The sequence below is a fragment of the Arabidopsis thaliana genome (assembly GCF_000001735.4).
Source record: "Arabidopsis thaliana chromosome 1 sequence".
In the NCBI taxonomy this organism is placed as follows: Eukaryota; Viridiplantae; Streptophyta; class Magnoliopsida; order Brassicales; family Brassicaceae; genus Arabidopsis; species Arabidopsis thaliana.
In genome coordinates this window covers 29,749,090-29,762,304 of record NC_003070.9, presented here as the reverse complement: position 1 = coordinate 29,762,304, position 13,215 = coordinate 29,749,090, and the positions used below count along the sequence as shown (strand labels likewise).

General features: G+C 36.8%; 4 protein-coding genes across 8 annotated transcripts; 1 reads left to right on the top strand and 3 right to left on the bottom strand.

Annotated features, from left to right (window-relative positions):
• Positions 1–1,515: 1,515 nt before the first annotated feature.
• BRG2 (zinc ion binding protein) lies at positions 1,516–3,275 on the bottom strand. 3 transcript variants are annotated; one of them, NM_202445.3, is made up of 3 exons: positions 2,905–3,275; positions 2,383–2,815; positions 1,516–2,297 (listed from the first exon to the last, which is right to left on the bottom strand). In NM_202445.3, exons 1-3 carry the CDS (start codon positions 2,958–2,960, stop codon positions 1,719–1,721), a joined length of 1,068 nt encoding a protein of 355 aa, NP_974174.1. In that variant the 5' UTR covers positions 2,961–3,275; the 3' UTR covers positions 1,516–1,718. The 3 variants fall into 3 exon arrangements, with proteins under 3 accessions (NP_974174.1, NP_001322856.1, NP_565200.1); NM_106562.2 differs by having other exon boundaries at positions 1,614–2,306; positions 2,905–3,147; NM_001334871.1 differs by having other exon boundaries at positions 1,554–2,297; positions 2,383–3,189.
• A 3,041-nt stretch (positions 3,276–6,316) lies between these two features.
• On the bottom strand, positions 6,317–7,769 carry AT1G79103 (uncharacterized protein). Its single transcript, NM_001334870.1, has 4 exons — positions 7,643–7,769; positions 7,572–7,579; positions 7,119–7,316; positions 6,317–6,660 (listed from the first exon to the last, which is right to left on the bottom strand). The coding sequence occupies exons 1-3, from the start codon at positions 7,755–7,757 to the stop codon at positions 7,182–7,184; spliced, it is 258 nt and encodes an 85-aa protein (NP_001320578.1). The 5' UTR covers positions 7,758–7,769; the 3' UTR covers positions 6,317–6,660; positions 7,119–7,181.
• A 279-nt stretch (positions 7,770–8,048) lies between these two features.
• On the bottom strand, positions 8,049–8,657 carry AT1G79100 (arginine/serine-rich protein-like protein; the record flags this gene model as incomplete). Its single annotated transcript, NM_106561.2, has 3 exons — positions 8,049–8,280; positions 8,365–8,411; positions 8,633–8,657. The coding sequence occupies 3 exons, from the start codon at positions 8,655–8,657 to the stop codon at positions 8,182–8,184; spliced, it is 171 nt and encodes a 56-aa protein (NP_178031.2). The 3' UTR covers positions 8,049–8,181.
• Positions 8,658–8,974: 317 nt separating this feature from the next.
• AT1G79090 (topoisomerase II-associated protein) lies at positions 8,975–13,204 on the top strand. 3 transcript variants are annotated; one of them, NM_106560.4, is made up of 7 exons: positions 8,975–9,222; positions 9,301–9,441; positions 9,836–9,978; positions 10,125–10,181; positions 10,320–10,383; positions 10,719–12,848; positions 12,939–13,192. In NM_106560.4, the coding sequence occupies exons 2-6, from the start codon at positions 9,360–9,362 to the stop codon at positions 12,752–12,754; spliced, it is 2,382 nt and encodes a 793-aa protein (NP_565199.1). In that variant the 5' UTR covers positions 8,975–9,222; positions 9,301–9,359; the 3' UTR covers positions 12,755–12,848; positions 12,939–13,192. The 3 variants fall into 3 exon arrangements, with proteins under 3 accessions (NP_565199.1, NP_001320315.1, NP_849904.1); NM_001334869.1 differs by having other exon boundaries at positions 10,719–13,192; NM_179573.4 differs by having other exon boundaries at positions 9,012–9,441; positions 10,719–13,204.
• The last annotated feature ends 11 nt before the right edge of the window (positions 13,205–13,215 follow it).

The window sequence follows — 13,215 nt, the reverse complement described above, 5'->3', positions numbered from 1 at the left end:
CTCTGCACCTCACATGTATGTTCCTCGATATTTTACTAGATTTCTATTTCTAAGCATGCAACACATACAAACACTAGATCACATGTTAATGTATGTGTAAATAATGTCACAATATCGATAGTGGAAGTTCTTTTATTTTGTTTCGTGACATCCGATAGTGCAAGATTTAACCAACCTTTGCTTAAAGAATTTTTTTACTTTCGGCCTTAGAAAAATACCATATGTTCTGTCAAACTTAACGTGTGTTTCTTTAAGAATAATACTTGATTAATTAGTAGTAGATAATATTGAACGTTTCAAAAATGTCATGATTTAGAATATTGGACCTCCATTGGTTGATCCGCCTGTGAAGGCACAAAGATGTCTACATCTATATATCTAATAATATACAAATCAGAAATCCACTTAGAATCGTATGATTAACATAAATAAATCAAATAGAGATGATGTTTTGATATTCTCTAGGTATGAAAGAAATAAAAGTAAACAGTAGATAAATTTTGGCTTTAGGACTTTTTATTCGTGCGACGAGAGTATATCCTCTTTAATGTTGGCATGATCTCTTCACATCGCTTTCTCGTGTCCTCTTCCTTTTTTTTTTTTTTTTTTTTGTTTATATCTTAAAATTTCTTTTCAATATAATAAATATCTATTCATAATTCTCAGACAATATTCAGCAGATTAATCATGTATAAACATCTGTTAAAGCACAACTTTGAAATCTTAGTTATACAATATGATTTAAAAACTAATTATAGTAGATTAGTAGTCATATCATACAACTAGATGGAATTATAATAAAACGGTGACATGCATAGAATGATAGAACCAATTATCTGATATTATTTTTGTTTAATTGTCAACGATGACATTACTAAACTTGTTTTATAATTTTTCTTATATAAGTATGAAATGTTTATTTATAATGATTTAATGCTACGTAAGATTATATAATATTGATAATAATATGTAAATTAATCAGCATTGCATTTTATTTTTTATCATTATAATCATATTAAAATATAGTACATGTGGAATCTTTGATTCCCGTAATTAATTAATTAATTATGTAACCACATAAAAATTTGGGTAGAAAACAAATTGATTGAGAAAATAAATGAGAAAAAAAAGAAAGAGGGAAGGTGTCAGGAGGAGTACGCAGGACGAACAACAGCGACATTTGCGCGCGTCCGACGTGTCAGCTTTTTACCTCTTCCACTGTCTCTTTCCCTCGTTTTCAACGCGCCTTTGCCGGCGTCTGTCTTCCACGCTCTACCACTGTACTGTTCTTTTGGTCCCAAAACCCAATTATCGTATTTTTTAATTTTCTTTCCTCTAGTTTTGGGATTTATTGTTTTCCGAGATAAGATAATAATCCTAAATCAAAGAGAAAGAAGAAGTTTTACAAATAATATTTTCTGTTTCAATGTAAACAAAATATAAGGGTTGGTTATATATCCTTATATTTGACTATGATATTTTTACTTATCGAAATTATGGAAACAATATTTATTGGAAGAGTAATAGAAAGAAGAATATGACATATATATAACTTTCTGCCGGATTTTTCTCTTTTGCTTTGTATTGAAGGTTTCATGATTTTTTTATTTCTTAGCTAAAAATAATAATAATATTCAACTAAAATATCCTTACAAATTTTCTAAAGAACAAAAAAAAAAAAAAAAGAAGAAGAGGAGTATTCCATAAACGGGACGGGGTCAAGATGACATGTTGACATGAACGCTAGCGTTTTTAGGAGATGTACAGATGGGACACGTGTGCACACTGGACCCGCATACTCCACACAAGCACAAGTGTCTGCACGGTAACAGCAACACACACGATTCCTCCTCCCCACAGTTTCTACACATCCTCCTCCTCCTCCTCTCCGCCTTATCCTGCGCCTCCCTTTCTAATCCTACCCTGCGCCTTACCGTTTCTTCACCACCACCACCACAGCTGCTTCCGCAGCACGACTCCGCATCGTCCTCTTCGTTCATGTTTTTCTCTAATCCTGCGCCGCGTGATACGTCCTTAACCTGCGCCAGAACATGCTCGAGGTTGGTTCGGAGGTGGTTAGCCGTGGCTTCGTTCGTCTGAGCAAGGTCTCTCCAGATTTGGTTCTCTATAGAAAGTGACTTCACTCGCTCCTCAAGCGCGTGGTTAACCTTGCCGATCCTCTCTCTTTCTTCTTCTTTGACACGAAGCCTTTTAACCAGTCCTTGCTCTATCGCCTCCATTATCGTTCTCGCTTGTCTTTTCCTCTTCTCTTCTATCTCATATTTCACTCTCTCCATCTGATATAACTATGAACATCAAATCAGTGACAATTGATAATACGATGCACATTGCAACGAACTCTGCCGTTGATGCAAAACTTACGTGAAGGGAGACGAATCGATCTATTTCGTGTTGTTGTTGATTCATGTGAGAGGAGATATCAATGTCTTGGCCAAGAAACGAGAACAGAGTTGTTGTAGTTGTTGTAGTAGCAGCGTTAACACATGATGATGATCTCGGGTTCTGAAGAAGAAGATGATGATAATTTGATCTTGAAGAATCTCTTGAGCGTTTTCTCGTTGGTAAAGGGAAAAATTCACAGTCGAGATTAGTAGCACCATCGGCGTAGTAACCGGCGGTGGTGGGAATAGTATCAGAGCCGCCGTACACATGAAGAAGAGGAGGCGTTGCTGTTGTTGTTGTTGATGTATGGTTTGGAACGGAGAAAGGTGAAACGACGCCGTAACCGGTTTGATTGTTATTGCAGAAACCGCCACTAGTTGGTTCCATAGTGTTATTATTCATCGTTAATTCTCTGCAAAAATACAAATAAGAAAAGATTCAGTTACGTTGATAAAATCACAAAGAAAACTCCAAAGATTGTACAGAGAGAGCGTTAGATACCTGTTGGAGAAGAGTTGAGGAGGAGAAAGAAAGAGATGGTGAGCATCGACGGCCATTGAAGGAGAGGTTTAGAGAGAAGAAGATGATGAAAATGGTGGGAGAAGAGGAAGTTAAAAAGAAGATAGAAAATTAGAAATGCATGCGTTTCGGTTTTTGTTTTTGGTGCTTTGATGTGCGTGAAGGATGGCTTTGCTTTTTTTTTCTCTTTTCTTTTTTATTTGGTGAGGGAAGACCAAATCGAAACGAACCTCAACCAAATGGTTGTTTCCTATTTATACACATCGATGCGACTAACGTGAAGAGAGATTTTATTTTTAGGGACAAACAAATAGTATTAATTACCCATTTTTTGGAATTTTCATATCTTTAATTTGTTCAAAGGTAAATCTATTTTTATTTACATACTGGAAATTTTTTAATTAACTTACCATGTTTCTTATGGTTTGATATATCTTTGATTTTTTGCCTATATTTATCTTTTTGGTAAATTTTCTCATTTGCTTTACACACTTTCTCAAAGTCAATCATAAATATATGAATTCACTTTTTTTTGGTAATTTTGTTGCCTAATGCTTTGAATTGCAATCCTTGTTTGATTGTAGTATCGGTTATTGTGGTGATTTTGAAACACACAAATATTTTCAGTTATTATTACAAAATTTTGAAGTGGTAACTTGTATCGAAATTGGCGGAAAAGTTATTGAATCGCTTCTTTTGTAATCTGGTCATACTATTAGGAGTAACGCTCGGATTCGGTTTTTTTCTTTTAACTTCACCGTACCAATTAAATGGTGTTAGAACAGTTAGACTGTGAATTTACCGCCATTACAGGGGTAGTTTAGGACATTCATCACCGTAAAAAGATAGAAGTTAATTTTGTTTTGACGATATATGCAATGAGAATATGACACGTGTAAAAAGTTCCGGAAGAGTCCTACGCATTGCCATGTAAGCATTCCAGCGTGGCGAACACTTTTCCTTGGGACCCACATACTGTCTTTTGTACGGACCGTTAAAATGGGTAAAATCTTACTTTTTTCCTTTTTTTGTAACACTGTTTTTACTACTATTTCGTACGAGTTTGGCGCCATGTGGTGCCACGTGGTGAAACATCCTGGCTACTTCTGTTTGACCCTTTCTTGGACCTTTTTTTTTTCTTCTAATAACCAAAAAAAGATAAACTATTTCTAACAAATTTAGTAGAAACCATTTATTTCAGTAAATAAACAATGTTGATAATTTTATTATTTCCTGATAAAATTCAATTGTTTTTCAAATTATACTCAATTTTCATAAATAAATAAAGAACAATACTATGGAAAATAAAAGATAAAGATAAAGTTTTGTTCTTATAAACTGGATAAATTGGATTGGCTCCATTATCCTCGAATTGAATCTAAACAAAATAAACTAAAAGTTGAAGTATCCATCCTGAGATGTATAAAATTAAGAGAACCAAGAGGTGAAGAAAGAAAGATGGAGACATGTTCTTATTGAAGATGATATAAGATAGAAAGTAACACACAAGAATTAATTCCTACTTTAATTTATGTCTCTTTTACTCTATTTTTTTCCTTCTTCTTTACATATTTTTGGTGCTTTGTTATATTTTCTTTCCTACACAATAAAAAGTGAAAACATTATGCCTTTGTCCTCTAAAAGCTTTTAAGTTTCCACCATCTTAATTTGTGTTACAAAGTCCAATTAAAAAAAAAGTAGACTTTGTAAAGTAAAAGAGTGGCCATGATGCACAACTTAAATACGTGTTTGGTTTCTTTCAAATTTCAATATTGATCTCCATTCGAATTTGTTATATATTATACGAGACGACCAACATTAAGGAGGTTTATTTCAACACATTAACGAGACATTAAGTAATAGGTGCCTGTTACATTTGATCATATGTACTATTAAAAATATATGATGTCTTTGTCTTACCATTAAAAAAAAAATGAAATCTTGAATTGTGGTTTCGTCTTTGATTGAAGAGCAAGTGACATTGCACCTTGACTTTGTTGTATGGTATCCTTTTCTTTTCTCTTTGAATAACTTTGGTTCTCACTTTCTTTCTTTTTCTTCTCTTCTTATTTGATTCAACTTAAAGTTGGTGTTGGTGTTATTCATGTGATATCAACATTTCAAAAGAAAAGAAGAAACTACTACAACCATTGTAAGAATCTTAAAGGGTGCCTTACCTAGAAACTTCATCTTTCCTTAAAGGAACCACTATAATTTAATTTGTTGTAAAGAAAAGGTTTCATGCATTTTGAACTATATATTGATTTATCTTTCGGTTCATATACATAATTATTCGTGTATCAAAGTTTTTGATAATAGTGACTTTAATTATGCTTTTGTTCCAACATCATATCACACACCTAGATCTTACAACAATTCAAAAGAGGCTTCACTGGATGTGTAAAGCGTCCCATTAAAGACATGTGTTTCATTAATTGTTGGGGCTTACTAGTGCATACATATCACATGTACTTTGGTCCATACATGAGAAGCTCGTGACCTAACGGATACATCTTTGGATCTAACATCTTAATCGGAAGGTAAAAAAAATAACTAACTAATATCGAAAGTAATTAAGAGTTGTGATCTAAAAACATGTACATTGATGAACTCTTCTTTCAAAATCCGAGACCGTAAAATTACTCAGTCCATACATTCATTATGACTTTGGAACATTTCGTGACAACTTTTACATTGGATGTATTCATGTAATATCGTTTTCAAACTTGAAGAAGTTCCCATCGAGTTACTCAAATCATAAATGGGATCTCAATTATCGGATATAAATGACAATAGTTAGGTGTGATTTATATTGGAAACTATCTAGGGAAGATAGGTAGATGCATAAGAATAAGATAAAAGGAGTTAGGTTTGAGAGGTCCCGATTGAATTAAAGATGTGTTGGGCCATCACTCTTTCTTGCTCTTCAAAAAATACCTTACTTAGCCGTATCATCGAAACTTAACTTTCATTATAACAAAAACTTCCAAGATTTTATTTATTTTATATACTTTAAAAATCGTTGCCCCATTAGGAGACAAGAGAAGAGGTTCTGCAAAAGACTTTAACTTGGTGTCATGTGTGGTTGTGCTTATGGACAGTCTGTGGTCCCTTCACTATTTTTATAATTTGAAAAAAAAAAAGAAAAAAAAAAAGAACCAATGTGTAGATTGCATGATTCCCACTACTGCTTTCACAATCTCATCTTCTGCTAAAATGAATAATGATCCCACCTCCACTTTTAATTCGTTCAGACAAAATACGAAATATATATATTTTTATTATAATTATAAATGTATATATGAATACGAGGAGAGTTATATGTACTGACTTGTTACCATCAGATCATGAACCACATTTACTCCAAGCAAACAGACAAAAGACAAAGGTGGTGGTGGTGGTGGTGGTTGTTGTTGTTGTCGTTGTCAGATCACTGATTCACTTTCACCACCAAATCAAGAATTGGTTAATCAGTTTGAATCAAAAGTATAGATTAGACAGCAGGTTATTGTGTTGTTCTTAAAAGTAACTTACACATATCCATCACTACAGGAGCCCTACTTCAAGTCCCTACCTTTGACTAGACCGATCAGTCACATTCGTACGATCTAAGCAGAGTAAATGCGAGCATGAGTCTCATATGGTCACTTCACACTTTCTTTATCAGGTCTTGCGAGGTGGCGGTAGTTGCTACTGCTGCTACTGTTGCTGCTGCTCCTTTTCATTCCTCTCAAAGGCCTACGCGTAGCAAAATCCCACAAGGTGATTCTTTTCGCTCTTTAATCAGATTTGAAAGCAAAACATTGATAGGAAATTTTCTAGTTTGGTGGAATGATCATCCACGTTATTGTATCTTGCGTTTGATCGCAAACTTATGAACTAGTAGATCCAAGATAACAATGACAACACGATTTTAAAATGCGTTTCTATATTAGGCACTGATAAAAGTTGTGATATCAGACTGGAAAACACCAATTGCAAAAAGATATCTAGTCAAAAGACAAGGCCTAATGTGAAAGTTTCACTGAATGCTTTTAAGTTTCAACAAAGAAGCATAGCAGATGAAGGGGTTAAACTCAATGTTCCTACACTTTACTAAACCGGGACCTTCTTTTTAGATCCCCATGTGTTCACACAGTAAAATAGCTTGACCATAAAACACTATGAGAAGTATAGTGATTGTAGAACAGTCTTACTGGTTTGAACTGTGGCTCCTTGATATCTTCCTAGGAGCCTATTAGTTGACACTAGCTAGAACGTCAACACATAACACAACAAGGGCATCTCTTTATTTCTTTAGCTGAAAAGGGGTCTGCAACAAGCCATAACTTATGGGGCCTTGGGGAACTAGAGTAGGAAGATGACCTTCTACGCTGCCAGTTAAACATCTTCCCCTGTTCAGAACCAAAGAGGAGATTACAGTTTTAAGTTTTAACTATAACTGAGTATGATTACAATGGACAAACACTACTCGGTAAGGAGCTACAATAGCAGAATTTACATACTAGATCTTGGCAATTCGATACCAAAGGCCATTAAGTCATAGTTGACTAAAGTTTATTGGAGCTGGTAGACCATACGTTTCTAAATCAAAATAACACAAAGCAGGATCTTGGATCATACTTATGAACTAGGAGTCTAATATGTACCGTAGTAGCTGTGCAATCACAACAGATAATCAAATCTAACACTGACAAATATACAAAGGTTTAACCATTACCTGCGGGGTGATATCGACCTTGAACGCGAACGAGCATGCTATTGCCTACAAATTGGTTATCGGCCACGTCTGCGGTCTGCGGATTGGATACCTTCTTCTTGGAAGGGACCTGCATGTGTGCATTCAAGAAATAATCCATCAAATGAAAACTAATACAATGTAGGCAGAACATCTATAAAATTGAAACACTAATGCATTGAGTTGCATACACTATAAATAAATTGATCTCATCCTCTAATTACTACAATGCAGCTCTTTAAACACAAATTTATCGTCACCTAAGAGGAGAACGTCTTAGAGCAGGACTGCCACGGATCCTTCGAGGGTAACCCTCCAGCTGACAGATAAAAGGTGAGACAGTGAACTGAAATGGTATTGAACCTCAGACGAGGAAACTGAAACCGTTTTGGAGGAGAACGGCCGCTAGAAGAGGACACTGGCCTGCGTATGGGTGATCCACCACTCATAGGCAGAGGTGATTATCATATTTCTCAATGTCAGTACCAACATTATCAGATTTTAAAGCATCTCCCTTTGGATCACTTGAAACATACACCATCCATGTACAGCTGTGGTTTCTCAGCATCAGCTATTTTTGCCTTGAATTCAACATATGCATCTCCTCTTGAAAGATTAGCCTGTTAATGTCAATCGAAATTATGAGTAAAGTACTTAGGAAACAAATCTGCAAACCAGCCAAGAGCAATTGATAAGAAACTTACAGCTCGATCTATCGCAAGTTGAACATGAATGATTTCACCAAAATCGCCTGCACATAAGGAAAAAAGGAACATCACTGAAATTGGATTTAAGCGATATAACAACATTCGAGCATTGATTTGACAATTTAAATGTGTAATTGTAATGAGTCCACTTCGTATAAGATAACCAAATTACCAAATCCAATCTCTAATTAATCAAATTGGAGAAGAATAAGAAGAAGACGACGATGATCTTGAACTGGAGCGGGAGCGTGAGCGGGAAATAGACCACGAAAGACTCGAATCTTCGCCATGGCCAGATTCAGATTCTAGCGCGCTTGTAAGGTTAACCCCAGACCCAACCCTAACGGCTACCTGTCGATTTACACACAAACACACACGAGTCCGCACGTGACAAGTCATGGGTTGGGTAAGTTAACTATAATGAACGACAAATAAATAATTAAACTTACTAAAGCAAATTATAGTTTGACAAAAATAGTCTTAATTTTCAGATTATTAGTTGGATATGCATAGTTTATTCAACTTTTCTCTTAATATTTTTATTACATGATTTTTTTTATTTTTGGAGATTTATCAGTTTTTTTTGTTTTAATAATAGTTTTTAGATAATTTGGAAAAGCAATGATCTCTGCATCATCAATCATAAAAATTAAAAAAATAAGGCCTCGTCGCTATATCTTCTCTCTAGGGTTCGCTGTTGCTTTTTCATCTTCTTCTTCTCCTTCTCTGTTTCTCTGCTTTCGTCACGAAAGGGCGATATGTATTGTTTCTCAGTAGGAAGCTCGTTACTCTGATTCGATTCGATTCTCAATCCTTTCATCAAACCGTTTTGGGACTTCGGATTTTCATATTAAGGTAGCGTATCCGCTTAGGGATCCAATTTTCTCCGAGAATTGTCTCCTTCTACAATCTGATTCTCCTCGATTTTTCCAGTTTTCAAAGCAGTCAATTAGGGTTTGTAGACTAATTCGGATTTGGAGACGGTAGCGGTTATGGACGCTTTTGGAATCGGGAGTAGTTTAAATCAAGCTCCCGTAACTCAGGATCTTAAGAAATTTGGAGATAATTCTACAGGTTTGTTCTTCTTTTTTCTCGGATTTGTTTTGTTTCTGCTCTTTTGAATTCGGCGTCTTGTTCTCTGTTAGATTGAATCTGGATCTAGTTGGTTCTTGTTCTTCAACTGTTTAGGAGTATATAAAACTTGAATTGCCTCTTAGTTGATTCGTTAGACCTTGGTCTTCGTTAGATTTTATTTACTTTCATTGTCTTGTACTCCCACGAAGAAGATTAGGGAAGACTTAGTTGCTAATTTAAATCGTGAAATGAGAAACCATATTATGCCTGTTGAGATTCTCTCCGATTGAGCAATTTCCGGAAGAATGTTTCAGGTTTAGATCAAACTTGCATCAGAGTCTTATAGTTTCATCTCTTGTTTGGGCTTGTCTAACTGAAGGTTTCTTTTGTGCAGGTAACACAATGTTTGATGCATCTCAATATGCCTTTTTTGGGAACGATGTTGTCGAGGAGGTTGAGCTGGGTGGATTGGAAGAAGAAGATGAGATTTTGTCTTTCACTGGAATAGCAGAAGACTTTTCATTTGATAAGGAAGAGGTTATTCTCACCTTATTTCTCTTAGCTACCATCTTTGTAGGGAACCAGATCAGCTTTATTTTTGGAAGGGATGAAGCTTTTTCTTCGGTTTTATATCTTAGGTTCATATACTGGAGTGACTGACAATCCCTCCCCAATATTTGCAGGTTGGAGATTCTAGACTTCTGTCTGACGTTGATGATCTTGCTAGTACTTTTTCAAAGGTTAGCTAGCTTTAATACGCGTTAGAAGTGATCACACTTGCATCCTATACTTCTGTTTTCTTTCTCATTATATTTTCAAAATGGTAAGATTGCTTTGAAGAAGCTTGTGACTGAGGATTTTTATCTTTGCTTTTACAGTTGAATAGGGAACCTGATGTGTATAGTAATACGGGGCCAATCACTGATAGGCGATCAAGTCAGAGTGAGTTCCTATTTGCCCTAATGTTGTCATCAAATCCTTGTGAAAGAATACTTGATCAATTTATTTCTGTGTATTGCATTGATTTAATATTTCATGTACTGTCTGTAAAACTTCGCATCATAGCTTTACTTACTTCTGTGTATTTATGTATGTCAAATCTGTGTCTGTCAGTTTACTTTTAACGTTATGATTTAGAGTGAGCTGTTTTAACTCCATTCTCCTTATCCATATGTTTCAACGATCTGCCCTGGTTTCTTATACATTCCCATGGTTTTTCATCTATCTTGCAAGCAAAGCTTTAGTTTGTGGTTTAACATTTCAATGGTTTCTCTCAGATTCTTTAGCTGCTGAGTGGACCCATGGGGAAGAGTTACCAAATTGGTACGGCCGGCAAATACTGGACTCTGATGCCATTAAAGATGACAAGGTGTGGTCAGCACAGCCATTTTCATCTCTGGACCGTGTTGAGCAGAGAATCCCTGACAGAACAAAATTGTATCCAGAACCACAACGTCAACTGCATCAAGACCATAATCAACAACAGTTTTCCAGCGAACCAATTCTTGTCCCGAAGTCATCTTTTGTTTCATACCCTCCTCCAGGCAGCATATCACCAGATCAGCGTTTAGGACACCCTAATATACCATATCAATCTGGTGGGCCTCAAATGGGATCGCCAAACTTTTCTCCTTTTCCAAATTTGCAGCCTCAGTTGCCTAGCATGCATCATGGATCACCGCAGCATACTGGAAACAGGCCTCAGTTTCGTCCTGCTCTTCCTCTGAATAATCTCCCTCCAGCTCAATGGATGAATCGTCAAAATATGCATCCTGGGGATAGTTCCGGGATCATGAATAATGCGATGCTACAACAGCCTCCTCATCAAAACGGTTTGATGCCTCCACAGATGCAGGGCTCTCAGAATAGGTTACCACATCCGATGCAGCCTCCTCTCGGGCATATGCCAGGAATGCAGCCTCAGTTATTTAATTCCCATCTTTCTCGATCATCATCCTCTGGAAATTATGATGGAATGCTTGGGTTTGGTGATCTGAGGGAAGTAAGACCAGGATCAGGTCATGGGAACAGACAGAATGTGCGTTTTCCCCAACAAGGCTTTGATGCTGGCGTTCAGAGAAGATATCCATTCCGGTCTAAATATATGTCAGCTGGTGAGATAGAGAATATACTGAGAATGCAGCTTGTTGCTACACACAGCAATGATCCTTATGTTGATGATTACTATCACCAAGCCTGTCTTGCTAAGAAATCTGCAGGTGCAAAACTGAAGCATCATTTCTGTCCAAATCATTTGAGGGACCTTCAACAGCGTGCACGGTCGAACAACGAGCCCCATGCTTTTCTTCAGGTTGAGGCTCTTGGTAGGGTTCCTTTCTCTTCAATCCGCAGGCCTCGTCCTCTGCTTGAAGTGGACCCTCCAAATTCAGCTAAATTTGGTAATGCAGAGCATAAACCTACGGATAAGCCCCTTGATCAAGAGCCGATGCTTGCAGCTAGAGTGTACATTGAGGATGGTCTTTGTCTCCTCCTTGAAGTTGATGATATAGATCGTTTCTTGGAGTTTAACCAACTCCAGGACGGAGGACACCAGTTGAAACAAAGACGACAAGCATTGTTGCAGAGCCTTGCGGTTTCACTTCAGCTCGGTGATCCCCTCGCCAAGAATGGGCAAAGCCAGTCTCTTGATGATTTTCTCTTTCTAAGGGTTATCTCTCTTCCAAAGGGTCGAAAGCTACTTATAAGGTATCTTCAGCTAATTTTCCCTGGCAGCGACCTAATGCGGATAGTTTGCATGGCCATTTTCCGTCATTTAAGGTCATTGTTCGGAGTCCTTTCATCTGACCCCGATATCATCAAAACCACAAATAAGCTTGCAACAGTTATCAACTTGTGCATTCAAAACATGGAGTTAGGACCGGTAAGCACGTGTCTAGCAGCGGTGTCTTGTTCTTCTGAGCAGGCACCGCTCCGCCCCTTAGGCAGTCCTGTTGGAGACGGAGCTTCCACAGTATTGAAATCAATACTCGACAGAGCTTCCGAGCTTATCCGGGCTAATAATTTCAACAACGCAGGGATAGCTCTATGGCGCGCTTCCTTTAATGAGTTCTTTAATATGTTGATGAGGTACTGCATCAGCAAATACGATAGCATCATGCAGAGTTTGCAATTGCCACCGCATTTTGCCACTGAGATATCTGAAGAAGCTGCAAAAGCCATTGTCCGCGAAATGCCAATAGAGCTTCTACGTTCAAGTTTCCCACACATTGATGAGCAGCAAAAGAGGATACTGATGGAGTTTTTGAAACGATCTATGCTCGGAAGCCAGAAAACCGAGCCAGTATTAAGTTGATAGGATGAAGATTGAAACAGTAAAATCAAAGAAACTGTATGGTGAAGTCTGTATATGAAGGCATAAAGATCACGCAGATACCGCGGGAAGAAAGGTAGAGAGAATCGATTCAAACTATTTCTATTTGCATCAGAGAGTTAGGATTCTTCCTTCAAATGGACAATACTGGTTTTGTGTCTTATAGGTAAAAGCAGTGGAGAAGAAGTTTGGTCTCTGTACAGAGAAAAAAGTCTTTAGGTTTTGCAGAACTTATGAAGAGGTTTCAGGCATTTGTATTTCTGTCTTTTGTTTAGTTGATCTCATTGTCGTTTCGATATTTGTTTTTGAAACCTTGTTTATGTTTTTGATAAATTCTCTTTCCTTTTTTTTTCTTACTCTGTTTTACCAATAAACATTCTGAGTTATGCTTTGGTAATGATTACTCAATTTGTTCTTCGTACCATCTTCTCTCACAAGCTCGA

Bases quoted from the DNA above. Each gene is read 5' to 3' on its own strand.
- BRG2 (NM_106562.2), bottom strand. From the start codon at position 2,960: ATGGCCGTCGATGCTCACCATCTCTTTCTTTCTCCTCCTCAACTCTTC. The intron at 2,816-2,904 runs GTATCTAACGCT...GTATTTTTGCAG, and splicing joins CCTCAACTCTTCTCCAACAG to AGAATTAACGATGAATAATA. The intron at 2,307-2,382 runs GTAAGTTTTGCA...TGATGTTCATAG, and splicing joins ATCGATTCGTCTCCCTTCAC to TTATATCAGATGGAGAGAGT.
- AT1G79103 (NM_001334870.1), bottom strand. From the start codon at position 7,757: ATGCAGGTCCCTTCCAAGAAGAAGGTATCCAATCCGCAGACCGCAGAC.
- AT1G79090 (NM_179573.4), top strand. From the start codon at position 9,360: ATGGACGCTTTTGGAATCGGGAGTAGTTTAAATCAAGCTCCCGTAACT. The intron at 9,442-9,835 runs GTTTGTTCTTCT...TCTTTTGTGCAG, and splicing joins ATTTGGAGATAATTCTACAG to GTAACACAATGTTTGATGCA. The intron at 10,182-10,319 runs GTTAGCTAGCTT...TTGCTTTTACAG, and splicing joins TTGCTAGTACTTTTTCAAAG to TTGAATAGGGAACCTGATGT.